The sequence below is a fragment of the Sus scrofa genome, chromosome 10, assembly GCF_000003025.6.
Source record: "Sus scrofa isolate TJ Tabasco breed Duroc chromosome 10, Sscrofa11.1, whole genome shotgun sequence".
NCBI lineage: Eukaryota > Metazoa > Chordata > Mammalia > Artiodactyla > Suidae > Sus > Sus scrofa.
Genome location: NC_010452.4, coordinates 44892762 through 44918833, shown reverse-complemented (window position 1 = coordinate 44918833; position 26072 = coordinate 44892762). Strand labels below are relative to the sequence as shown.

Sequence of the window (26072 nt, the reverse complement as noted above, 5' to 3'; positions counted from 1 at the left end):
TTCAGGCTGAGGAGTGTACGGTGGTGGCACTGACCGTCTGGGCAGGTCTGTCTCTGTTCCGGCTGCTGCACACCCCTGCTGCATTCTTCGAGCCCTGAAGCTCCTCCTCTGTCCCACTGATCTCCCCACTGGTGAGGTGACTTCCTCGGGTGCTCCCTCCCAGGGATGCATGTCCCAATGCCTTCCTCACTTTCTTTCTTTTCACTCTTGTCCTATCCAGTTAGGTGGAGATTTTCTTGCTCTTTCTGAACCTGAGGTCTTCTGCCAGCATTCAGTAGATTTTCTGTGAGGATCATTCCACATGAGGATGTATTTTTGATGTATTTGTAGGAGGAGGTGAGCTCCATGTCCTACTCCTCCACCATCTTGATCCCCTCTACTGGCCATGACATTGATGTTATATTTGTTAGGAATGAATCATGTCATTGACTCTAGATAAAGTTATCACTGAATCTCCTGTAGTCATATAAGTCTTTAAGTGTTTTTATATTGGAGTTCAGTGTGTGTGTGTATGTGTGTGTGTGTCTTTTTAGGGTCGTATCCTGACACATGGAAGTTTCCAGGATAGGGGTTAAATTGGAGCTACAGCTGCCAGCCTCTCCACAGCAATGTAGGGTCTGAGCCATGTCTGCGACCCACACCATAGCTCATGGCAATGCTGGATCCTTAACCCACTGAGCGAAGCCAGGGATCGAACCTGCATCCTTATGGATGCTAGGGTTTGCTACCACTGAGCCACGACAGGAACTCCTGGAGTTCAATTTTTAAATGTTGTTGGGATAAATTAGACTGTTGAGAGAAAGTATCTGTGACACATGAAGCTGTTCTTAGTGTGCAGTGTGGAGAAACAGCCCTTCAGGTGCCTGAATCATTTGCTCTGATTTTAATGCTCCATGTATGTACAGAGGAGGGACAAGCTTGCTCCTGTGTGTCCTTTCTCACCATTGATTTTCTGTTTTGAAGCTGTGATCTTGGATTCACTTGAGAGTGTTGTAACTGAATGGAAAAAAGTGCATTTACTAATGGAAAAAAGAGTTTCGGTATGAGCATGAATTGAAACTGACAAACTTAAAAAATAAATAGCACTATGCTTGTTAGTCTCTTTTTTTTCCTTGCCAAGCAATTTTAAAAATAAATTATAATATTATTGTATCGTATTTAAGGCTATCATCTTGCAGTCTTTATATAACTAATACTAATGAATTCGTGATTTAATAAAATTTATTGCTATAGATGGAGGCATATGGGGGTTGTAAAATCTCATAATAAGTTTCTGACTGCCAACCAGGAATAGCTAAAAAATTTTCACTTTCTTCTACTGAAGTGTGGTAGATAGGAACCCAGGCATGCCTTCAGGGGCATAAACATTATAAAACTGGGGTTCTTGATGGAGGTTAGGTCGGATTGGATCTAGCGCTGCTGTGACTGTGGCACCTGATACTATGATGTTTTGTACATTTTCTGAGAAAAAGGTCCAAAGATTTCTCATATTTCAGAAAGGTCTGTGGCCTCCAAAATGTCGAGAACCACTGAACTGAGAAAGGACAACAGTAAGTGTTTTTTGTTGAGTTGACTGGGGAGATGTATCATGCACGGGTGTGTCTGTGTGTCCTGTGTGAAACCAGGATACAGTGGGAAATGGTGAATTTCTGACACTAGTATATTTACAAAAAAATTCTACTCTTGGGAGAGGATGCTGTCCTGACTTTTTTCTTGACATTCTCTGATTCTCAAATTCAAAACGATCAAATCATCAGTAATTGACTTTTTTTTTTTTTCCTTGCAGAATTTGCCTTCTGCCGTAGTAACACATGTTCTGGATCCTCAACCTGGAGAAAGGATTCTGGATTTGTGTGCAGCACCTGGAGGCAAAACAACACACATTGCAGCACGAATGCGTGATCAGGTGAGACTGTCTACACAGCAGAACTCCTTTCTACGTATTACATGTTTCAGTGATGGAGGTGGAACTACCTGTAACTTACAGAACATTATACATACATTCATAATCTCATTGATTCAGATTCATCCAAGCGAAGGCCATTCAGTGATGCTATTCATCACATAGTTCAGTGTTCAGATCCCAAGACCTTCTTGAATCCCAGATTTGCTAATAGATTTATGAAATGGGATTTTTTTTCCCCCCATATAATTGTTTCAATGAAACATTTAAGAGATCTTCTCATATTCTTTTTTGTTTGTTTTTGTTTTGTTTTGTTTTTGGTTGGTTTTTTTTTTTTTAGCTGGCCTACGCCACAGTCACAGCAGCGCTAGATCCGAGCCACGTCTGTGATCTACATATACCACAGCTCATGACAATGCCAGATCCTTAACCTACTGAGTGAGGCCAGGAATTGAACCTGTGTCCTCATGGATGCTGGTCAGATTCGTTTCTGCTGAGCCATGATGGGAACTCCAGATCTTCTTATATTCTTAATTACAAGACTTAATGCTTTTGAAAATAGTGAACTAAATTCCATAGTCAGTCTTAGAAAAGAACAAAATGATGCCATTTGCAACAACATGGATGCAACTAGAGATTCTCATGCTAAGTGACGTAAGTCAGAAAGAGACGGACAAATACTGTATGATATCACTTATATGTGGAATCTAAAATATAGCACAAAGGAACCCATCTACAGAACAGAAGCAAACTCAAAGACATGAAGAACAGACTTGTTGCCAAGGGGTATGAAAGAGTGGGACGGACTGAGAGTTTGGGATTGGTAGATGCAAATTACTGCATTTAGAGCAGATAAGCAATGAGGTCCTACTGTATAGCACGGGGAACTATATTCAGTCTCTTGGGTTAGACTATGATGGAAGATAATATAAGAAAAAGAATGTATATATATATACGTGTGTATATGACTGGGTCATTTTGCTGTACAGCAGAAATTGGCACAACGTGAATCAACTATACTTCAATAAATAAAAAATAAATTCCACCACTGAAGATTAACTTGACAGTACATTATTATTAAAGTGTCCAAATATACTTTGTTGATATATATACAAGCACATATTATGATAAGAAATATATACACATAAACATTGCACACAAATATTTGTGTCTGTGTTCTTGCCTTCAGATTCGTAAAAACCTCATGATTTGGCTTAATTTGGCTTAATTTAACTGCTTCAGGAGTTCCCTTGTGGCCCAGTGGGTTAAGGACCTGGCACTGCTGTCACTCGTTACAGCTGTGGCCTGGGAACTTATGCATGCTGTGTGTGTGGCCGAAAAAAAAAAAAAAAAAAAACCTGCTTCATTGTCACAAAAGAAAAGTCTGGAGTTCCCATCATGACTCAGTGGTTAATGAATCTGACAAGCATCCACAAGGACGCAGGTTCAATCCTTGGCCTTGCCCAGTGGGTTAAGGATCCAGCATTGCTATGAGCTGTGGTGTAGGTTGCAGACAGATGTGGCTCAGATCCCACGTTGCTGTGGCTGTGGTGTAGGCTGGCAGCTGTAGCCTGGGAACCTCCATATGCTCTGGGTGAGGCCCTAAAAAGACAAGAAAAAAAAAAGAAAGAAAAAGAAAGAAAAGGATATGGGCAGTTGATGGTATTTTTCCCTACTTGTTTCAATTTCTGTAAAACCCAGTGATAACTAAAATACTTGCATATGCTAGCAGCTTCACCTACAATAGTGTTCTTTTTTTAAAAAAATTTCATTGTAGTTGATTTACAGTGTTTTGTTAATTTCTGCTGTACAGCAAAGTGATTCAGTTATACATAAACACATATCCATTTCTATATAGGTTATCACAGAATATTGAATAGACTTCCCCGTGCTATATAGTAGGTTCCCATTGACCATCCGTTCCGTATACGGTAGTGCACATATGCCAGTCCCAAGCTCCCAGTCCTTCCCTGTCCTCCACCCTTACACCATAAGTTTGTTTTTGAAGTCTGTGAATCTGTTTTTGTTCTGTAAAAAAAATTCATTCGTATCAATTTTTTAGATTCCACGTATAAATGATCTATTTGTCTTTCTCTGTCTTACTTCACTGAATATGATAATCTCTAGGTCTGTCTATGTTGCTCAGATGGCATTATTTCATTCTTTTTTTGGCTAATATTCCATGGTATACATGTATCACATCTTCTTTATCCATTGTTCTGTCAGTGGACATTCAGGTTACTTCCATGTTTTGGCTATTGTAAATAGTGCTGCAATGAATATTACGTTTCATGTATCTTTTCAAATTACGGATTTCTCCGGATATATGCCCAGGGATTTGATTGCTGGATCAGAAGGTACTTCTATGTTGAATTTTTTGAGGAACCTCCATACAGTTTTCCATAGTGTTTGTACCAACTTATATTCCCACCAACAGTGGAGGAGTGTTCCCTTTTCTTTATACTCTCTTGACCCTTTATTGTTTATAGACTTTTTGATGATGGTGACACTTCATGTAGTTTTGATTTGCATTTCTCTAATAATTAGAGGTTTTGAGCATCTTTTTATGTCTTTTTTGACCATCTGTATGTCTTCTTTGTAGACAAGTCTATTTAGATCATCTGCCCATTTTTCAATTGGGTTTTGTTTTTTTTGTTTTTGTTTTTTTTTTTTTTTTTTATATTGAGCTTCCTGAGTGGTTGGTGTATTTTGGAGATTAATCCCTTGTTGGTTGCTTTATTTGCAAGTATTTTCTCCCATACTGTGGATGGTTTGGTTTTCCCAGAACCATTTATTGAGAGACTGTCTTTTTTATATCATATATTCTTGCCTCCTTTGCCATAGATTAATTGACCATAGGTGCGTAGGTTTATTTCTTGGTTTTCTATCTTTTTTCATTAACCTGTGTTTCTTTTTTTATGCCAGTACTATTACTGTTCTGATGATTAGCTTTGTACTATAGTCTGAAATTAGGAAGCCTGATTTCTCCAGCTCTGATTTCTTTCTCAGGATTGCTTCAGCAATTTGGGGTCTTTGGTGTTTCCAGACAAAGAAAAAAGTTTTTTATACTAGTTCTGTGAAGAATATCATTGATAATTTGATAGGGATTGCATTGAGTCTGTAGATTATTTTGGGCAGTATAGTCATTTTGACAATATTGATTCTTTCAATCCAAGAGCATGGTATATCTTCCATATGTTTGTGTAATTTTTGGTTTCTTTCTTCATCGTCTTAAAGTTTTCAGTGTTCACATCTTTGCTTTCCTAGATAAGTTTATTGTTAGGTATTCTTACTCTTTTTGATGCAATGGTAAATGGGATTTTTTTTTTTCGGTCTTTTTAGGGCCACACCCATGGCACATGGAGGTTCCCAGGCTAAGACTAGGGATTGAATCAGAGCTGCAGCTGCCAGCCCATGCCACAGCCACAGCAATGCTGGATTTAAGGCACATCTATGACCTGCACCACAGTTCACGGCAACGCCTGATTCTTAACCCACTGAGTGAGGTCAGGGATCGAACCTGCAATCTCATGGTTACTAATTGGGTTCATTAATCACTGAGTCATGAGGGGAACTCCAAAATGGGATTGTTTTAATTTCTTTTTCTGATCTTTCACTGTAGTGTTTAGGAATGCAGGAGATTTCTGGTTTTGTGTTTGTTTTTTTTTAAGAAGAATAAACACCTCTACATGAGCTAAGACAGGAGGCAGGATTCATTTGCCTTTCTAGGCCTGGATTTTCCTCAGGTAGAACTCCTGCTCCTTGCCCTTGAGCATGCAGCCATCTTCTCAGCCACACTGGGCTGATCTTGAAACACTTCATGCAGGAAACTGGCCCTGCTGGAACTGCTTCTCTAGAAAACTGCTGATTTTGGCATTCTTTTTCCTTCATCATATTTCTTCTGAATTTTCTTTGATTGCTCTTTGTTTAAAATCTCTTCCTCTTCAGGAGTCAACTTGCCCCCCCCTTCTTGTGGCCCATGGGCAGTGTAGTGGGACTCCTACCGCTGTTGGTCTGGTGTGCTGTCAGCAAGCTCAATGCTGCTCTTCACCAGGGACTTTGGTATGGATCACTTTATTGTTGGATACGTTGTACACAACATCAGTAATCTGTGTGCAACACCCTGAGCCCCAGGAGAAGTTCCCCAGGAGAAGGCCAGGTAGTTCTTGATGCCTCCCCCAACATGGAATATGTATTTGTGGTGGAGGGCATTGTCACTGTTGGAAATGAGGCATTTCGCTTCTTTTGGTAGGGCTTTCTCTTGCCCCGGTCTTGTGGTCCTTGTGCCAGTTGTCCTGAGAGATGCCCATCACTCGGCGCTGGCTGGAAGGAGTCATTTTTGTGTATTAATTTTTTTTTCCTGCACCTGTGGCATGCGGAACAGGCTAGGGATGGAACCTGAGCCAGAGCAGTGACAACACCAGGTCATAATCCACTGAGCCATCAGGGAACTCAAATTAATTTTGTATCCTGCAACATTATTGAATTCATTGATTAGCTCTAGTACTTCTCTGGTGGCGTCTTGAGTATTTTCTATGAATATTACCATGTCATGTGCAAAAAGTGATAGTTGTACTTACTTTCCAATTTGGATTCCTTTGATTCCTTTTTATTCTCTGGTTGCTGTGGCTATGACTTCCCAAACTATGTTGAATAAAACCGGTGAGATTGGGCATCCTTGCCTTGTTCCTGACTTTTAGCTTTTCACCATTGAGAATGATGTTAGCTGTAGGTTTGTCATCTATGGCTTTTATTGTGTATGAGGTAGGTTTTCTTCATAGACACTTTCTGCAAAGTTTTTATTATAAATGGGTGTTGGATTTTGTCAAAAGCTTTTTCTGCATCTATTGAGAGGATCATATGATTTTTATTCTTCAGTTTGTTAATGTGTTTCACACTGATTGATTTGTGGATATTAAAATTCTTGTATCCTTAGGATAAATCCCACTTGATCATGGTATATGATCCTTTTAATATATTGTTGAAATTGGTTTGCTAATATTTGTTGAGAATTTTTATGTCTGTTCACCAGTGATACTGGTTTGTAATTTTCTTTTTTTGAGGTATCTTTGTCTAGTTTTGGTATCAGGGTGATGGTGGCCTCATAGCATGAGTTTGGGAGTATTCCTTCCTCTGCAATTTTTTGGAATAGTTTCAGAAGGATGGATGGTAACTCCTCTTTAAATGTTTGATAGAATTTGTCTGTGAAGCCATCCAGTCCTGGACTGTTTTTGTTGGAAGATGTTTAATCATAGTTTCAATTTCAGTAATTGTGATTGGTTTGTTATATGTTTTCTATTTCTTCCTGGGTCATTCTTGGAAGATTGTAACTTTCTAAGAATTTGTCCATTTGTTTGAGGTTGTCCATTTTACTGGCACATAGTTACTTGTAGTAGTCTCTATGATCATTTGTATTTCCGTGGTGTCTGTTTTAATTTCTCCTTTTTCATTTCCAGTTTTAATGATTTGAGCCCTTGCTCTTTTTTTTTCTTTTTTTTTGATGATTCGATATAGGTTTATCAATTTTGTTGATCTTTTCAGAGAACCAGCTTTTGGTTTCATAGATCTTTTCTAAATGGTTTTCTTTGTCTATTCCATTCATTTCTGCTTTGATCTTTATGATTTCTTTTCTTCTGCTAACATTAGGTTTTGTTCTTTTTCTAGTTGCTTTAGGTGTAAGGTTCGGTTGTTTGAGATTTTTCATGTTTCCTGAGATTATATTTCTGTGAACTTCTCTCTTAGAACTGCTTTTGCTGCATCCCATAGGTTTTGCAGTACTGTTTTTGTTTTCATTTGTGTCTCTATATTTTTTGATTTCTGCTTTGATTTCTTCAGTGATCCGTTGGTTGCTTAGTAGCCTATTGTTTAGCCTCCACATGTTTGTGTGGTTTGCATTTTTTTTCCCTCGTAGTTAATTTTTGTTCTTAAAGCATTTTGGTCAAGAAAAGATGCTTGATATGATTTCAGTTTTCTTAAATTTACTGAGGTTTGCTTTGTGCTCCAGCATGATTTTTTTTTTTCTTAAGGTTTTAAGTTAATCTTTACTCCTGGGTGAATACAGACACATTTGAAATGCAGGGTAAAATCTTTTTTTTTGTCTTTTTGCTATTTCTTGGGCCGCTCCCGCGGCACATGGACGTTCCCAGGCTAGGGGTCTAATCAGAGCTGTAGCCACCGGCCTACGCCAGAGCCATAGCAACGCGGGATCCGAGCCGCGTCTGCAACCTACACCACAGCTCACGGCAACGCCAGATCGTTAACCCACTGAGCAAGGGCAGGGACCAAACCCGCAACCTCATGGTTCCTAGTCGGATTCGTTAACCACTGTGCCACAACGGGAACTCTGTGCTCCAGCATGATTGAGATCTATCCTGGAGAAGGTTTCATATGCATTTGAGAAGAATGTGTATTCTGCTGCTTTCAGATGGAGTGTTCTATAAAAATCAATTAAATACATCTTTTGATTAGGACCCATTTGTTTGGTTTTGCTTTTATTTTTATTGCCTTGGGAGACTGCCCTAAGAAAACAGGAACTGATTTATGTCAGAAAAATGTTTGCCTATGTTCTCTTCTAGGAGTTTTATGTTGTCATGTCTTAATGTGTAAGACTTTAAGCCATTTTGAGCTTATTCTTTTGTATGATGTGAGGATGTATTCTAACTTCATTGATTTATATGCAGCTGTCCGGCTTTTCCAACAGCACTTGCTGAAGAGACTATCTTTTTCCCATTTTATGTTCTTGGCTCCTTTGTCAAAGATTAATTGTTCATAGGTGTGTGGGATTTTTATGGGGCTCTCTAATCTGTTCCTTTGATCTGTATGTATATTTCTGTGCCAGATAAAATTGGTGATTTTTAAATATTTATCTCAAATAGATATTTCTTTAAAAGTTTCTTTAGAAGATTGCAAACACCACTCTTGGTTTTGAGTTTTGTGGATTAAAAGTATGTGGGCATTAGGAGTTCCCATCGTGGCTCGCTGGTTAACGAACCCAATTAGTGTCCATGAGGACTTATTACTTGGGTTTGATCCCTGGCCTTGCTCAGTGGGTTAAGGATTCAGCATTGCCATGAGCTGTGGTATAGTACACAGATCAGGCTCAGATTCTGCATTGCTGCGGCTGTGGTGTAGGCTGGCAGCTACAGCTCTGATTGGACCCCTAGCCTGGGAACCTCCATGTGCCGTGGGTATGGCTCTCAAAAAACAAAGACAAAAAGTATATGGGCATTATAAAAAACGCATTATCTGCAAGATTGTGTTCTTTAAAAGGAAATCCTTAATAAGTATCGGATGTAAACTTGATACACATTTGGATAATCACCTTTAAATCTGGAACTAGGAGGAAAGTGGAGAAGACTATAATTGTTTATTAGTTTTTCTGATTATTAAGAATTTTCATGTTTTCTTTGGATTTATACTTCTTTATGTTTTTGTCTTGTTTTTTTTTAGGGAGAAGTGATAGCACTGGATAAAATAGCCAACAAAGTAGAAAAAATAAAGCAGAATGCATTATTACTAGGCCTGAATTCCATCAGGGCATTTTGCTTTGATGGAACAAAGGCCCTCAAACTTGATATAGACACAGAAGGTGAGTTAAATGTTATCTTCTTAAGGCTTATATAATTGGCACTTAGAAATAAATAGTGAAATTTTGCTGCCTTCCTTCCATAAATCCTTAAAACTTTGGCATGGATCTAAGATATTTTGCTGTAATAGATGTCTTTTTGCTTTTTAATCTCTTTGAACATCAGGTTTTTAATACAGAATCAAACCTCCAAGACTTCGTCAAGGTCTTTGTTCTTAACTGATTTGTTTTAGTTTTATGTTATAGCTCGGAAAGCTGAAATGTGGTATGATCCCTTTCAGTTTAATAATCTCTGAGCTATTTTCATTTTTTCTTGAGGGATTGGGGATATAGAACTAGAAAGTAAGAGCTGTTATGTATTTTGTTTTGTAATAAAATATTGCATTAGTATGTCATTCTGCCTGTATTTCTCTGTCTCTAGGTTTGATTTCATAAAGTACTCGAGAAACTTGTATATTTTAGTGACTAGCCAGCATTCGTTTTCTTTGAAAGTTTATTAATTAAGGATGCTATTTGAGGGGTTCCCGTTGTGTCGCAGTGGTTGATGAATCCAACTAGGAACCATGAGGTTGCGGGTTCGATCCCCGGCCTTGCTCAGTGGGTTAAGGATCCAGCGTTGCCGTGAGCTGTGGTGTAGGTAGGTTGCAGACGCGGCTCGGATCCCGCGTTGCTGTGGCTCTGGCATAGGCCGGTGGCTACAGCTCCGATTCGACCCCTAGCCTGGGAACCTCCATATGCCGTGGGAAGCAGCCCTAGAAAAGGAAGGAAAAAAAAAGACAAAGGATGCTATTTGAGTCGTGATGACTTTCAAAAAGGCTACTTCATAAGTAATAATGTGAAAGTCCACAAAACTCTAAAATTGGTTTATAATGTCTGTGTAACAGGTAGTAAGCCACGTAGAATTAAAAAAGTAAAACCAAATGAATGACACACATGGAAAACTTGCCAGAAAAACAGAGCATCCTGAAGAAGAGTGGGATCAGGTCAGATTGAAGTGCCTCCTTACATGGTGACAGCATGTCATGGTCAGTGGATTGTCAGCCTTCCAGTACTAGCCAGGGGTTTGCAGGAGATTATATCAGTGTGCAGGCTAGGGGGCTGTAGTGGAGAGCCCCAAAATTCATTGGTTTAGAAAAGATAGAAACATTTTTGTGTGTATTTGTTTTTTTGTTTTTGTCATTTATTTTTGTCTCACTGAACAGTTAGAGGTGGACATCTGATGCTGGTAGGTTTATCTCTGGGGCCAACACACATCTGTTTTAGGTTTTTCTCAGGGGAAGGGAAAGGGACTAGGAGGTGCAGTGCCAGTCCTTTTAAGGGTAGGACATGGATGTGGGGGTGGTGCACAGCCCACCACTGAGTCATTTGATAATAGGTTGCAAGTGGGGCTAGAAAACAGGGTCTTTAGCTGTGTCGCCATGTTCAGACGATTACTCTAGCAAAAGAGGATAATGGTAATTGAAGGACAAATAGTAGTCTGCCAGAAGTTTTGTATTATTAAAAGTGGAGATGGTGACCATTTACATTTTTTTCTTTTATTAATCAATACAACCCCCCTCCCTTTTTTTTTTTTTTTTTTTGCTTTTTAGTGCCTCACCCAGGGCATATGGAAGTTCCCAGGCTAGGGGTTGAATTGGAGCGGCAGCTGCTGGCCTGCGCCACCGCCACAGAACTTGGGATCTAAGCTGCATCTATGACCTACAGCACAGCTCACAGCAACCCTGGATGCTTAACCCAGTGAGTGAGACCAGAGATTGAATCTGAAGCCTCATGGACACTAGTCGGGTTCCTTACCACTGAGCCACAATGGGAACTCCCTTCTTCCTCCTTGAAATTGAAAGGATTTGAAAGCCTCTGAGTGGATAAATGCGGTGCATAGTATATGGAGGCCATGAGCGTTAACTGGTGATTCAGTGACCCAGTCACTGACGCTGACCTCAAGCTACGTGGTGGTTTCCCTACTCAGTTGGTTCTGGTTACACAACTGCCCCAAGTCATCCCACCACTTTGTGGCTAGAAACAGCAGTAGTCATTTTATTATTATTCCCTCCCGTTCTGGGGGTTGACCAGATACTCAGATAGCAGGTTCTCAACTTTGATTATCTCGTGTGGTTGCAGCCACATGGTGGCTGAGGAAGGTGTCATCTCAGAGGTGCTCTTTTTCACATACGTGTTAGAAGGATGATGGTGGCTGTCAACTGGGACCTCCAGGTGTCCTTGACTCTCAGTGTGAAATTGTAAGAACATGTGGGCTGCAAGATACTGTAGTAGCCATTTTTGGAAAAGACAATTTCTTTCATGGTCCGTCATTTTAATTCTCATTCATAAATTTTTATATACATAATAGCTTGTTAATTGAATGCGGGAAGGATAAGGTATACTGACTTGAAAATGCATGAATGCAACAGTAGTAATAATTCTGCTCTTTACTTCTCGGTGATTTTTACCTGTTCTGTAGACTGCATTAATATGATTAATATTCTTAAATAGCATTCCAAGGTGATCTCAATACTACAGGATATCTAAAAAGAGAAACTGGAATGGGGTATATTCAGTTGGGCTTTGATTTATTAGGAATAAATAATTCCTGGTAATTTTTTTTTTGTCTTTTTGCCATTTCTTGGGCCGCTCCCACAGCATATGGAGGTTCCCAGGCTGGGGTCGAATCGGAGCTGTAGCCGCTGGCCTACGCCAGAGCCACAGCAACGTAGGATCCGAGCTGTGTCTGCAACCTACACCACAGCTCATGGCAACGCCAGATCCTTAACCCACGGAGCAGGGCCAGGGATCGAACCTGCAACCTCATGGTTCCTAGTCGGATTTGTTAACCACTGAGCCACGACGGGAATTCCCACACCTGGTAATGTTTTAATGTTGCTTATAAAGTCTCGTCTCTCAGTAATAAAATTTGAAGAGGAAACAAGTTGTTTTCTAGTATAGGATGTAAATACTCTAGATATCAGTCCTTTTAAGCAGTTCTTGTTTATTTTTGACAACAAAAGTCAACAGGTGTCATACTTAAAGTTTTTGAAAAATTCCTTCTTTCATAATTTTAAATTGTCAACCTATATCATTTGTTAAATGAGAGAAAAGGTATTTTTTCCTTCATATATGATGAATAGTAAAGATTCCTTAAAAATGAACATTGTAATAATACCTTGAATTACCTGACCTTGCTAATGTTTTAAGAACTTTATGATATATATACTTTGTATGCTATACAGTTCACACATTTAAGGTACACAATTCACTGCTTTTTAAGAAATATTCGCAGGGTTTTACAATCATCACCACAGTCTAATTTTAGGACACTTTTATCGACACTTCATTCTCATTAATACTCAACCCCCTTCAGCCTCTACCTCCAGCCCTAGTCAACCATTAATCTGTCTTGTCCATATAGATTTCTAGACATTTCACATATAAGTGTGATCATATGGTATATGGACTTTAGTGACTGGTTTCTTTCCTTTAATATAGTGGTTTTAAGGTTTAACATGTAGCATGTATGAGTATTTCATTCCTCTTCGTGGATGAGTGTGGGTAATACCATGTTATTCATTCATTCAGCAGTTGATGGACGCTTGGATTCTTTCCTCTTTTTTTCCGTGATGAATAACATTGCTATGAACATTTGTGTTTAAGTTTTTGTGTGTTTAATTTCTCTTGAGTATATACCTAGAATTGGGATTGCTGGATTCTATGGTAACCCTCCGTTCAACCTTGAACAGAATTGCCAGGTTGTTTTACAAAGCAGTTTGTACCATTTTGCATTCCCACTAGCAATGCAGGAGGCTTCCAGTTTCTCCACATCCTCACCAGCACCTAATATCTATCTGATGGTTGCCACCTTGGTAGGTGGGAAGTGGCATCGCATTGTGGTTTTCATTTACATTTCCTAGACACAGATTCTGCAGATGGCTAATAAATAAAGTTGAGTATCTTGGAGTTCCCATTGTGGCGCAGCGAAACGAATCCGACTAGTAACCATGAGTTGCGGGTTCGATCCCTGGCCTCGCTCAGTGGGTTAAGAATCCAGTGTTGCCTTGAGCTGTGGCGTAGTTGCAGGTATGGCTCGGATCTGGCACTGCTGTGGCTGTGGTTTAGACCCCTAGCCTGGGAACCTCCATATTCAATGGGTATGGCCCTAAACAAACAAAAAAAAAGTTAAGCATCTTAAGTGTCTCTACTGATCATACTATATTTACTCGTCCATTCGATCCTTTGCCCGTGTTTTAATTGGGTTGTCTTTTTATTATGAGGTTGTAAGAGTTCTTTATTCTAGGTATAAGTCCCTTATTAGATAGATAATTTATAAGTATTTTCTACCTGAGTTCCCGTCGTGGTTCAGCAGAAACAAATCTGACTAGGATCCATGAAGGACGCAGATTCGATTCCTGGCCTTGCTCAGTGGGTGAAGGATCCAGTGTTGCTGTGAGCTGTGGTGTAGGTTGTAGACGTAGCTTGGATCCCATGTTGCTGTGGCTGTGGTGTAAGCCAGCGGCTGCAGATCTGATTCGACCCTTAGCCTGGGAATCTCCATATGCCTCAGGTGCGGCCCTAAATAAGACCAAAAAAAAAAAAAAAAAAAAATTGGAGTTTCCATTGTAGCATAGTGGAAACAAATCTGACTAGTATCTGTGAGGACTCGGGTTCGACCCCTGGCCTTGCTCAGTGGGTTAAGGATCTGGCGTTGCAGTGAACTGTGGTGTAGGTTGCAGACGCAGCTCGGATCTGGTGTTGCTGTGGCTGTGGCGTAGGCCGGCAGCTACAGCTCCCATTGGACCCGCAGCCTGGGAACCTCCGTATGCTGCGGGTGTGGCCCTAAAAAAAAGACCAAAAGGAAAGAAAATTAGTTGATCTTAAATGTCAGGGTTCATTTATAAACTCTCAATTCTCTTTCATTGATATTTCTGCCTTAATTACTGTATCTTCGTAGTAAATCTTGAAATTGGCAAGTATGATTCTTCCAATTTTGTCCATCTGCAAAAAGACATAGGCCAGTTTCCTCTTTGCTAGTCTAGATGCCTCTTAGTTCATTTTGTTGCCCGGTTGCCCTCCCTTGAACCTTAGTATGATGTTGAACAGAAATGGTGATAAGGGAGTTCCTGTCGTGGCGCAGTGGTTAACAAATCTGACTAGGAACCATGAGGTTGCGGGTTCGATCCCTGCCCTTGCTCAGTGGGTTAACGATCCGGCGTTGCCGTGAGCTGTGGGTAGGCCAGTGGCTACAGCTCCGATTCGACCCCTAGTCTGGGAACCTCCATATGCCGAGGGAGCGGCCCAAGAAATAGCAAAAAAAAAAAAAAAAAAAAAAAGAAATGGTGATAGGGAACATTCATATTTAGTTCCCTATTAGTCTTTTTTTCAAGTGGCCTGAAGCTGTAGGTTTCTCAGAGATAGCCTTTATCAGGTTGTAAAATTTCACTAGTCTTTCTAGTTTGCTGGATATTTTAAACCATGAAATGGTGTTGGATTTTTGTCAGATGCTAGTTTGTTGAATATTTAAAATAATGAAATGGTGTTAGATTTTGTCAGATGCTTTTTCTGTGTCTTACTCAAATGGTCATTGTGGTCTTTGACCTTTATTCAGGTAATTTTCACATTTTGAATCAACCTTGTATTCCTGAGTTAAATCCTACTTGGTCATGGTGTATCTTTTTTTTTTTTTTAAATGTTGGACTGTGTTTGCTTGTATTTTATTGAGTATAATTGTGTCCATTTTTGTAAAGATTCTGGTCTGTGGTTTTCTTTCTTGTGATGTCTTTGTCAGATTTTGGTATCGGGGTAAGACCTGTCTCATAGAAGGAGTTGGACCTTATTCTTTTCTTCTTTCTTTTTACGGCTGCACCTGCGGCATATGGAATTACTGGGTCCGGGGTCGAATTCGAGCTGTAGCTTCAGGCCTGCTCCACAGCCACAGCAACACTGGATCCAAGCAACATCTTCGACCTATGCCACAGCATGACGCAGTGCCAAATCCTTAACCCACTGAGCAAGGCCAGAGATCAAACCTGAGTCCTGGAGTTCACGTTGTGGCTCAGTGCTTAATGAATCTAAGAACCCTGGCCTTGCTCAGTGCGTTAAGGATCTGGCGTTGCCTTGAGCTGTGGTATAGGTCGCAGAGGCGGCTTGGATCCCGAGTTTCTGTGGCTCTGGTGTAGGCCGGCAGCTACAGCTCTGATTAGACCCCTAGCCCGGGAACCTCCATATGCCGCAGGTGCAGCCCTAGAAAAGACAAAAAAAAAAAAAAAAAAAAAAGGAAAAGAAAGAAAGACGAAAACCTGCGTCCTCACAGAGATGGTGTCAGTTCCTAAATTCTGAGCCACAATGGGAACTCCAAAATTATTCTTTTATGTTTATGAAAGAATTTATGAAGGATTGGTATTATTTAAAAGTTTGGTGGATTTGGAGTTTCTGTCATGGCACAGTGGAAACGAATCCAACCAGGAACCACGAGGTTGCAGGTTCAATCCCTGGCTCGATCAGTGGGTCAAAGAAACGGTGTTGCTGTGAGCTGTGGCGTAGGTTGCAGACGTGGCTTGGATCTGGCATTGCTGTGGCGTAGGCCAGAAGCTGTGGCTCCGATTTGACCCCTAGGCTGGGAACCTCCATATGCTGCAGGTGCAGCCCTAAAAAGCAAAATAAATAAGTAAATAAATAAATAAATAAATAAATAAATAAATAAATAAAATTTTGGTGGATTCATCAGTGGACCTGGGCTTTTCTTTGTGTGAGTTTTAATAACATTCTCTCTCTCTACTCACTGTTGCTTTTTTCAGTTTTTCTTTCTTCTTTCGTCAATTTCAGTAGTTTGTATCTTTTTAGTAATTTGTCCATTTCATTTATCTATACAGTTTATAGTATTCTTTATAATCACTTTTATTTTTGTAAGATCAATAGCAGTGTCACCCTTTAATTACTGATTTTATCGTTTTGTGTCTCCTCTCAGGTCATTCAGCTAAAATTTTGTCAATATTTCCAAAGAGTCAGTTTTCAGTCTTGATGATTTTCGTTTTTCTTTTCTCTGTTGCATTAATTCCTGCTCCCATTTTTATTCTTTCCTTCCTTCATTTTTAGTTTGTTCATCTATTTTCAGTGTCTTGCGAATAGAAGTCTATGTTGTTGGTTTGACATTTTTCTTTTTAATTAAATATTTAGAGCTATAAATATCCAAGATACTCTTTTGCTACTTTCCATAAGATGTGGTACATTGCGTTTTGTTGTCCTTCATGTAAAAGCATTTTATGGTTTACCTGTGATTTCTTTAACCTATGATATTTTAGGAGCATGTTTTTAAATTTCCACGTACTTAGAATTTCCCATATTTCCTTTTATTACTTCGTTCCATTTTGGTGGGAAAACCAACATTGTATGAGTTTAACCATTTTTAAATTTGTTGAGCTTTGTTTTATGTCCTTGCATATAGTTGTCCTAGAAAATGGTCCATGTGCACTAGAGAAGAATATGCTGTCTGCTGTTTTATAGAGCTTTCTACTAAATAGTGTTCTGTTAGGCTTAGTTGGTTTATAATGTTGAAATGTTCTGTTTCCTTGTTGGTCTTCTGCCTCTTTGTTCTTTTCCTTAGTAGCAGTTTTGTTTTTAATTTTTTGAGGCACTTCCATACTTTTTGCTGTAGTTGTGCACTTGTTTACACTCCCACCAACAGTGTGCAAGGGTTCCCTTTTCTCCACATCCTTGCATACCCTTGTTATTTGTTTTCTTTTTAATGATATCCATTCTGACAGGTGTGAGGTTGTAACTCATGGTTTTGATTTACATTTCCCTGATGACTGATGATGTTATTATGCATCTTTTCAATGTGCCTGTTGGCCGTCTGTCTTCTTTGGAAAAAATGCCTATTTAGGTTCTCTGCCCATTTCTTAAATGGGTTTTTTTTTTTTTTTTTTGATACTGACTTTTATGAGTTCATTATATATTTTGGATATTATACCTTTTCATACATATAACTTGCTCTCATTTTGTAGGTTGTCTTTTCATTTTGTTGGTTGTTTCTTTGGCTGTGCTCAAGCTTTTAGGTGTGATTAGGTCCCATTTGTTTATTTTTGCTTTTGCTTTCTTTGCTTGAGGTGAAACAAAATTGCTAATAAGACTTCTGTAAAAGAGTGTACTGCCTATATTTTCTTCTAGGAGTTTTATGGTTTATTGTCTTACTTTGAGGACTTTTATCCATTTTGAGTTTATATACAGTGTGAAAAAATGTTATAACTTCAGTCCTTTGCATGTAGTTGTCCAGTTTTCCCCATTAAAGATTGTCTCCCCCCCCCTCCCCCCCCCCCCCCCCCGCTGTATGTTTCTCCTTCCTTTGTCATGGATTAATTAACTATAAGTGTGTGGGTTTATTTCTGGCCTCTCCAAAAATTTACAGAATAGGCTTCCTGGAGCTGGGATTCAAGACTCTAAGGAAGAGGGTGTTACCTAACTGCTACTCAGGATTCGGAGCAGGTGACCTTGTGGAGCTGGGACTTGGTGTTGTAGGGAGAAGGCTCTGTGTACTTCATAGTGATTCTTAAGGGAATAGGCTGGAAGCAGCAGCTGCCAAGGCAAAGGGCTTACTGGGATTGTTTTGACTGAAACAATCCATCCAGAAAAGTCCTATTCTCTACCCTTCTTATCTTTGATCCTCTTCCCCAGCCCATCACTTCTCTGCCTCCTGTTTGTCAGTCTTGAAGCCAGCAGGCAAAGGAGAGTTGTAGTTCACAGAGTTGCCACCTCAGCATCATAGCAGGGTAGAGACGGGTACGTTTGGAACACAGGAAAATATAGCTTAATAACCAGGGCATTGGGAGCAGAACAGATAGCCCTTCAGATAGGTTCAAATGTATCCAAGAATTTAGTTTATGATAAAATTAGCATTTTAAACCAGAGAAAAGAGTAAATTAGTCAATAAATAGCTCTCTAAGTAATTTTTTCTTTTTTTGGAGGGTGGGGTATAAGGCTTATACGCACAAGTACTTTTAAGATGGATCAAAGTTTACTGTCAAGAATTAAACTGAGAAATAACTGGAAGCAGATGAACATTATTTGATTTCTTAATGGGAAAGACTTTAATGCATGAAGCATTTATTTTAAAAAGCATGAAACATTAGGTGAACATTTAGTTGAAACATTAGATGAATATGAAACATTCATTGAACATTTCATTTGATTTCATAATGGGGAAGATTTTAAAACATAAAAGCAAATATAGAATTCAACAAGAAAAGAGATTAGTAGTTAGTGTTTATGTGCATAAAAACCATAGCAGATAGCAAATTGTGGGATTTATAAAAGATTTGTGTAAGATTTAAGAAAGGAGAGGAGTTCCTGTTGTGGTGCAGTAGCAGTGAATTGGACTAGTATCAATGAGGATGCAGGTTCAATCCCTGGCCTTACCCAGTGGGGCAGGGATCCAGAGTTGCTGTGAGCAGTGGTGTAGGTCGCAGATGCAGCTTGGATCTGGCATTGCTGTGGCAGTGGCAAGGGTCAGCAGCTTTGACTCCAGTTTCACCCCTAGCCTGGGAACTTCCATATGTCTCAGGTACAGCCCTAAAAAGAAAAAAAAAAAAAAAAGGATTTAAGAAAGGAGAGATTAACATCCTTGATGTATAGAGAGCTCTTTTAGTCAATGAGAAAAAGACAAATCTCAGTAGAAAAACCACGAAGACAGTGTGACCATGTAAAGAAAAAAATAACAGGGAGATCCCGTTTTTCATTATCTCAGCGGTAATGAACCTGACTAGTATCCATGAGGATGTGGGTTCCATCTCTGGCCTTGCTTAGTGGGTTAAAGATCTGGTGTTGCTGTGAGCTGTAGTGTAGGTCGCAGATGTGGCTGGGGTCCCGAGTTGCTGTGGCTGTGGCGTAGACTGGTGGCTGCAGCTCCAATCCGACCCCTAGCCTGGGAACCTCCGTATGCCACAGGTTTGGCCCTTAAAACAAAAAACAAAACAAAAGCCAAAAACTCAGAAAACAAACGGTCAGTAACATAGTGAAGATTTGGGGGAAAATAACACTCATGATACTGGAAGTGTAAATTCGCCTAGTCTTTCTAGAAGATTTTATTAGTATGTATTAAAAACCTTAAAATACTTGCTTACTTTGAAAAGCTATTTCTTGGGAGGCTGTAGAAAAGAAAGCAAGGATGGTTGAAAATGGAGATGAGTTAAATTGATCAGAGCTTGTATCTAATGGTTTTGTGATCAGAGAACAGCAGAAGGTTATCTTGGGGTGAGACTCACAACATGGCTATAGGTGCTATAGGAAGTCCCCTAGCTTCGTATAAAAGGAATCAGCAGCAGTGTCTTCTCTATGTTTAGATACCATCAAGATATAAGCAGACCTGTTAGACTTCATGAGTTTCTCCAATAACACTATCTATCTATTATTTATTTATTTTTGTCCTTTTGCCTTTTCTAGGGCTGCTCCCACGGCATATGGAGATTCCCAGGCTAGGGGTCGAATCGGAGCTGTAGCCACTGGCCTACGCCAGAGCCACAGCAACAAGGTATCTGAGCCGTGTCTGTAACCTTCACCACAGCTCATGGCAACACCGGATCCTTAACCCATTCAGCAAGGCCAGGGATCGAACCTGCAACCTCATGGTTCCTAGTCGGATTCGTTAACCACTGAGCCTTGACGGGAACTCCAACACTATCTATTTAGATCAGAAGCTGGAGTGGGGAAAGTTGTATAAGTGAACGCAAAGGGAAACCTGTGGGAGATTGGATTCAGGGCAGATTATGGCCTCGCTCTAGAGCGTGGCCTTGCTGATGGCCACAGAAGCAAGGAGACTGAGGGGCCACAGAACCGGTATGTGTGACTAGACCCTAACAGGTACTCTCTTTTTCTGGGGCTGTCTGCAGTTAAGACTTCCTAAGAACAATGTCCGCTCACGGAATGACTAGAATTAATTGCTGGTCCCAGCTCTGATGAATTGTGGCTTCTGATGCTGGGGGTATAAGGTCTTGTTTGATTAGGACTTGGATTGTACTCTTTATCAGTGAATCTGATAATAAGTGCACCCTTAACCTTTTGACACATAAGTCAGTTAGCTTAACCAGCTGCTTGATTGAATGGAGAAGTTGTTGTTCATTACTTTCGGTTCTAGGTTATGATTTTAAATTCCTGATAACTGTATCTGTCTCAGGAGTTTTCTATTCTAATAGGGCAGAGGACAAATATGTTTATAATTCTCTTTATAGGAGAACCTCCATTCTTACCCGAATCTTTTGACCGAATTCTGCTTGATGCCCCCTGCAGTGGAATGGGACAGAGACCAAACATGGCTTGTACTTGGACTTTGAAGGAAGTGACATCATACCAACCATTACAGAGAAAACTCTTTACTGTGGTAGGTGATGATACTTTGCTACGGGAGAAAGGTGACTTCTACTATTTTGATATTTTGAAGACAGAGCAGGTAGTGTTCATAGTAGCATTGGTCACATTAACCAAAATGTGGAAGAAACCAATGGAAGAGTAAAATGTGGTCTCTGCATACAATGGACTATTATACAGCCTTGAAAAGGAATGAAATTCCGATACATGCTACAGCACGGATGAATTCTGAACACATTATTTATGCTAAGTTATATAAGCCAGACACAAAGGGACCAAATATTACATGATTCCATTTACAGAGGCTGGGGGGGGACGGGAGAACAGGGAGTTACTGTTTAATGGGGACGGAGTTTCAATTTGGAATGATGAAAAAGTTTGGGAGAAGGATAATGGTAGTGGTTGTACAGCAGTGTGAATGTACTTAATGCCATTGAATTGTACACTTAAAAATGGCTAAAATGGTAAATTTTATTTACCGCACACACAGAAAACTGGAGACCTATTTTTCCTTTATGTTGACTCTTTCATCACAGGCAATAGTAGAATTTGTTCTCTGAGACATTTTGTGAATTTCAAACATTCTGTTCTGTCTTAAAAATAGAGAGTTGTTAATATATACCAATTGATGTAAAAAACTTGGATATAAAGTAATTTTTTTTTTCATTTTTGGCCATCCCACACTGTATGGAGCTCCTGGGCCAGGGATCGGAGCCCAGCGCAGTTTCAACCTAAGTTGAAGCTGCAGCAATGCCAATGCCAGATCTTTAACCCACTGTGCCGGGCACTCTAAAGATGCTGCCAATCCCGTTGTGCCACAATGGGAGCTCCTAAAATAATTTTTCCAATAGGGTTCCTGGATCATAGTGAATTAAACGTAGGAAATCCAGTAGAGGCAAGGACATGCATAAAATTGAGAAGAGGCTGGATCCAGTGCAGAATATAGAAGAACTGTAAAAATTTAGGAGATCTAACTAGTCTCCACTATGTTTCAGAACAATGACAAAAAAGACCATTGGAGAATTCTTGTTTTTTGCAAAAAAGATTTTGTGGATTTCCCAAGATGTAGACAGCATTTGATCAAAGATGATTTTGTCATTTCCTCTCAGCTTCCTAATTACAAATACGAAGGCTCCGGCAATAATGGCTGTACTGTGATGAGCCCATCTCCAACGCTGTCCATAAGTACGTTTCCTATCAGCTCTTCCTGTGTCTCCTGGCCTCCACAGCAGGGGCACTGGTGGTTGGTTGTTTAAACCTTCTCTTCTGTATGGTCTGATTCAAAGAACACATCCTGGAAGTCACAGGAGCAGGCACCCAGAAAGAAGCTTGACTTATAGCCAAAACCCACTTTGACAAGAGGGTGAAATTAGGACCATGCTTTAAAAGACTTGGTATTTAGCTCAGAGGAAAAAGGCATTTTGTTTTGTTACTTATTTATATTTGGTTGCACCCGAGGCATGTGAAGGTTCCCAGGCCAGGGATCAAACCTGTGCCACAGCAGTGACAATGCTGAGTCCTTAACCTGCTAGGCCACCAGGGAGTTTCCCCCCCAAAGACATTGAAGGGCCACTTGGAGGAGATGTACTGATCTCAGTGACAAGGAGCAGCTGACTGTGTATGAGAGAGAGTGTAGAATCTGGCAGGTGTGCCACTGGACAAAGGGTAGAAATGGAGAATGTGGACACGTCCTGATTTGAGCCATGGCTTCTGCATATAAGTTAAGGGGTTTAAGCACAGGGGTTTCCAGATTTGAGAAGGGGGGATAATAACTGCCCTGACAGGGTTACCTCATTGGAGACAGTAACTATACCTCATAGTGGTTATAGGATTTATTGAGAAAATCTATGTAATGTGCTTAAAACGGTCATTGGCACCTAGTAGCAAAGTTTAAATTCTGATCAGTGTACTGTGTATGGATCAGTGTACAGGGTATGGTTAAGAAAGCATATTATTTGAATTTTTTTAAAAAAGATTTTCATTAAAAATTTAAAAAACTGAGAATTTGAAAAGAGAAACTTGAGTTCTGTGGGACAAGTTCCTTTTCCTATTGCACTTTATTTCCTGGACAAATACTGATTGGGCACCTTCTCTGTAAAATGCTCCTCTTGGTGCTGACTGTATGGTAGTCAGCCTCGCCTTTATACACAGGATTTCTATTCTAATTGGGGAGGAAAATTAACAAATAGATGAGTGAGGGATTTAGGGCATTTCAGGATGATAATCCATGGAGCAAACTGAAGAAAGGACAGGAATGCCTGGTCAGAATAGTTGGAGTTGGGAGTTCCTGTTGGGGCTCAGGAGGTTAAGAGTCCAGCTAGTATCCATGAGGATGCGGGTTCAATCCCTGGCCTCACTCAGTGATTTAAATGATCTGGTGTTGCCATGAGCTATGGCGTAGATCCTGGGTGCTACGTGGATCCCATGTACCACTGGGATCTAGCATTGCTGTGGCTGTGGTGTAGTCTGGCAACTGCAGCTCCCATTCAGCACCTAGCCTGGGAACTTCTCTATGCCACAGTGTGGCCCTTAGAATAGTTGGGAGTAGGACTCAGGGACCCAGGGTGGTCTGGGAGGGCATTGCTGGGACCTGGAAATAGAAGCAAAGATAAGAAGGTTGTGAGGAGGGGGCAGCAGCGCAGGGACTGAGCAGAGCTTTCTGAGCTGTTGCAGAGATCCTGAGGGGCGTGTCCTGCGGGATCCAGACCAGCAGAGGCTGGTGGTACTCAAGCAGAGAGAGTGAGGCACCCAAGAAGGGAAGGCAGTGAGAGGCCGGCTGTATGCGGGGCTTTGCAGGCAGCTCTGAGGATATGGGCTTTGACTCCAGGTCATGATGGAGAACATTTGAAGCTGAGAAGAGACAGCTTTAAAAGCACCACTCTGGCTGCTGAGAATAGATGATAGGAGGCCATGGAACTAAGCAGGAAGGAAACTGTTGGGATAGTCCAGGCAAAAGATGCTGCAGCTTGGAGCAGAGTGACAGCAGTGGGAGTGGTGAGGAGAAGCCAGCTTGTGGATTTTGCTCGATGGATGGGGATGCGGGAGAGAAAGAGGCACATGAAGGATAATCTGAGGTGGGGGCCCGAGCCCCTGGAAGGACGGGCATACTTCTGCAGTAGGTTTCAGAGAAGACTGTACATCTGACTAAAAATGTTGAGAAGGCAGTCGAATATAGAGTATGGAACTCAAAAAGGAATCTCAGGAGTTCCCCATGTGGCCCAGTGGTAACAAACCAGATTAGTATCCATGAGGATATGGGTTTGATCCCTCAGCAGGTTAAGGATCCAGCATTGCCATGAGCTGTGGTATAGATCTTGGGTGTGGCTCAGAACTGGTGTGGCTGTGGTGTAGACTGGCAGCTGTAACTCTGATTTGAACCCTATCCTTGGAACTTCCATGTGCTGTGTGTCCCTTAAAAAAAAAAAAAAAAAAAAGGAAAAATTTAAAAAGGGATCTCATCTAAAAATGTAAATTTGTGAGTTTTTAGCATAAAAATGGAGTCTAGGCGTTCCTGTTGTGGTGCAGCGGAAACAAAGCCAACTAGGAACCATGAAGTTGTGGGTTCGATTCCTGGCCTCACTCAGTGGGTTGAGGGTGTAGGTCGCAGATGCGGCTTGGATCTGGCATTTCTGTGGCTGTGGTGTAGGCCAGCAGCTGTAGCTCTGATTGGATCCCCAGCCCGGGAACCTCCATATGCTGAGGGTGCAGCCCTAAAAAGAGAAAACACACAAAAAAAGAGTCTAAAGCCGTGAAACTGAGTGATCATATTTGGAAAGGTCTATTTCCCTGTGGACTAAAACAGCTCCAAGATACTGAAGCGCACCTGGTCTGGAGCACTAATTGGAGAATCCTGGCTCTGCAGGCCAGCATGCGTTTATTTCAAACACTTGGAAAAGGTTTATATACATAGAGATCTTGGAATGTGTATTCGCTCTTGTGATCCGCACAGTCTGATGACACTTTGCTTTAGGCAGTTGAGCTGCTGAAGCCGGGGGGCGTGCTGGTTTACAGCACATGCACCGTCACGCTGGCAGAAAATGAAGAACAAGTTGCCTGGGCCCTGGGAACATTTCCCTGCCTTCAGCTGCAGCGCCAGGTGAGAAGAAGGGAAGGGTGGTTGTGTCTGGGTCATCAGATGAGTCACGGAAACTTAAGCACGGTGGGGATCAGAGGGTTATGGGTAGAGACACATCAGAGAAGAATTCCGAGACAGAATTGCAGTTTCTCTAAGGAGAGCCGTTCCAGATTGCACCTCCTGACAGCGTTTTCCCATGCCTTCCTTCTGGACTGTTGTGTGAAAATGTCACAGAGCTCAGGTGGACTCCTGTTAGGTGTTTATTTTACTTGTGGCTCTCGTTCACGTTAGTCAGAATTTTGTTACCAAAAAACACCCCTACCCCCACCCCGGTCCTGTATTTTTCTGATAGGGAAAATGTTTAGCTTTTCTTTCTGATGTCACATCAAAGCCCAAACAGGCTTTAATAACTGGGATATCAAAAGACTAGCCATGGGGAAGAAAATGGTTCAGGATTATTGCTTCAGTATGGTTTCTTATATAAAATATGGAACATTTAAAAAGCTTTCTTATACTTTACCTACCACTGGCTTTCTGTTGTGGCTTGGGGTTTTTGTGAGTTTTTTGGGTTTTTTTGGTTTTGTTTTTTTTTTTTTTTTGTTTGTTTGTTTTTTTGTTTGTTTGTTTTTTTTGCTGCATCCATGGCATGTGGAAGTTCCTGGACCAGGGATCACACTCACACCATAGCAGTGACAATGTCAGATCATTAACCTTCTGTGCCATAAGAGAACTCCCTGTTCTGGTTTTTATTAAAACTATATTTATGACTAGATTTTCAGCTTATGATGTTTGAGACTAGATTTAAATCTGTAGTGATGCTCACATTCAGATATATTGAACGTCTCCCTTTGGTTTTCCCTGTGCAGGATTCTAAGTAAGTCCCTGGAACTATACATGAATTAAAAAACAGTTCAGCGGTGGTTTCTAGAGTTAGAAATGAAGACAGTTACATTGTAAATGAAAAGGCCTGAGAATTTACTTAAATTTTATGTGTGTGTGTATGCACATGCACAGTCAGTATATACCCAGAAAGAGATGGAACGTCCCCTACCCTCCAGGGTTAGTAAACAATGGGTTTTCAGACATAAACCAAAGAAAATAGATCTTCATTAACATAGGCATTGTGAAATGGTGACAGGTTTTATGCATCTTTCCTAGTAGTGGTTTGC

The 26072-nt window shown here is 40.6% G+C and overlaps 1 protein-coding gene across 8 annotated transcripts in view; it reads left to right on the top strand.

Annotated features, from left to right (window-relative positions):
• The window catches only part of LOC100524391 (putative methyltransferase NSUN6), a 73846-nt gene that overhangs the window by 39191 nt on the left and 8583 nt on the right, over positions 1–26072 (top strand). For 6 of the 8 annotated variants that reach the window (XR_002336345.1, XR_001298151.2, XM_005653806.3 and 3 more), the window contains 4 exons: positions 1787–1906; positions 9353–9491; positions 20693–20841; positions 24799–24924. Coding sequence is in view for 5 of the 8 variants with exons in the window: in XM_005653806.3 (XP_005653863.1) it covers positions 1787–1906; positions 9353–9491; positions 20693–20841; positions 24799–24924 (534 nt within the window). In the remaining 3 variants the exon portion in view is untranslated. Of the gene's footprint in view, positions 1–1786; positions 1907–9352; positions 9492–20692; positions 24926–26072 lie in introns of those variants that run through there. The other 2 variants (XM_005653807.3, XR_002336346.1) reach the window with 2 other exon arrangements.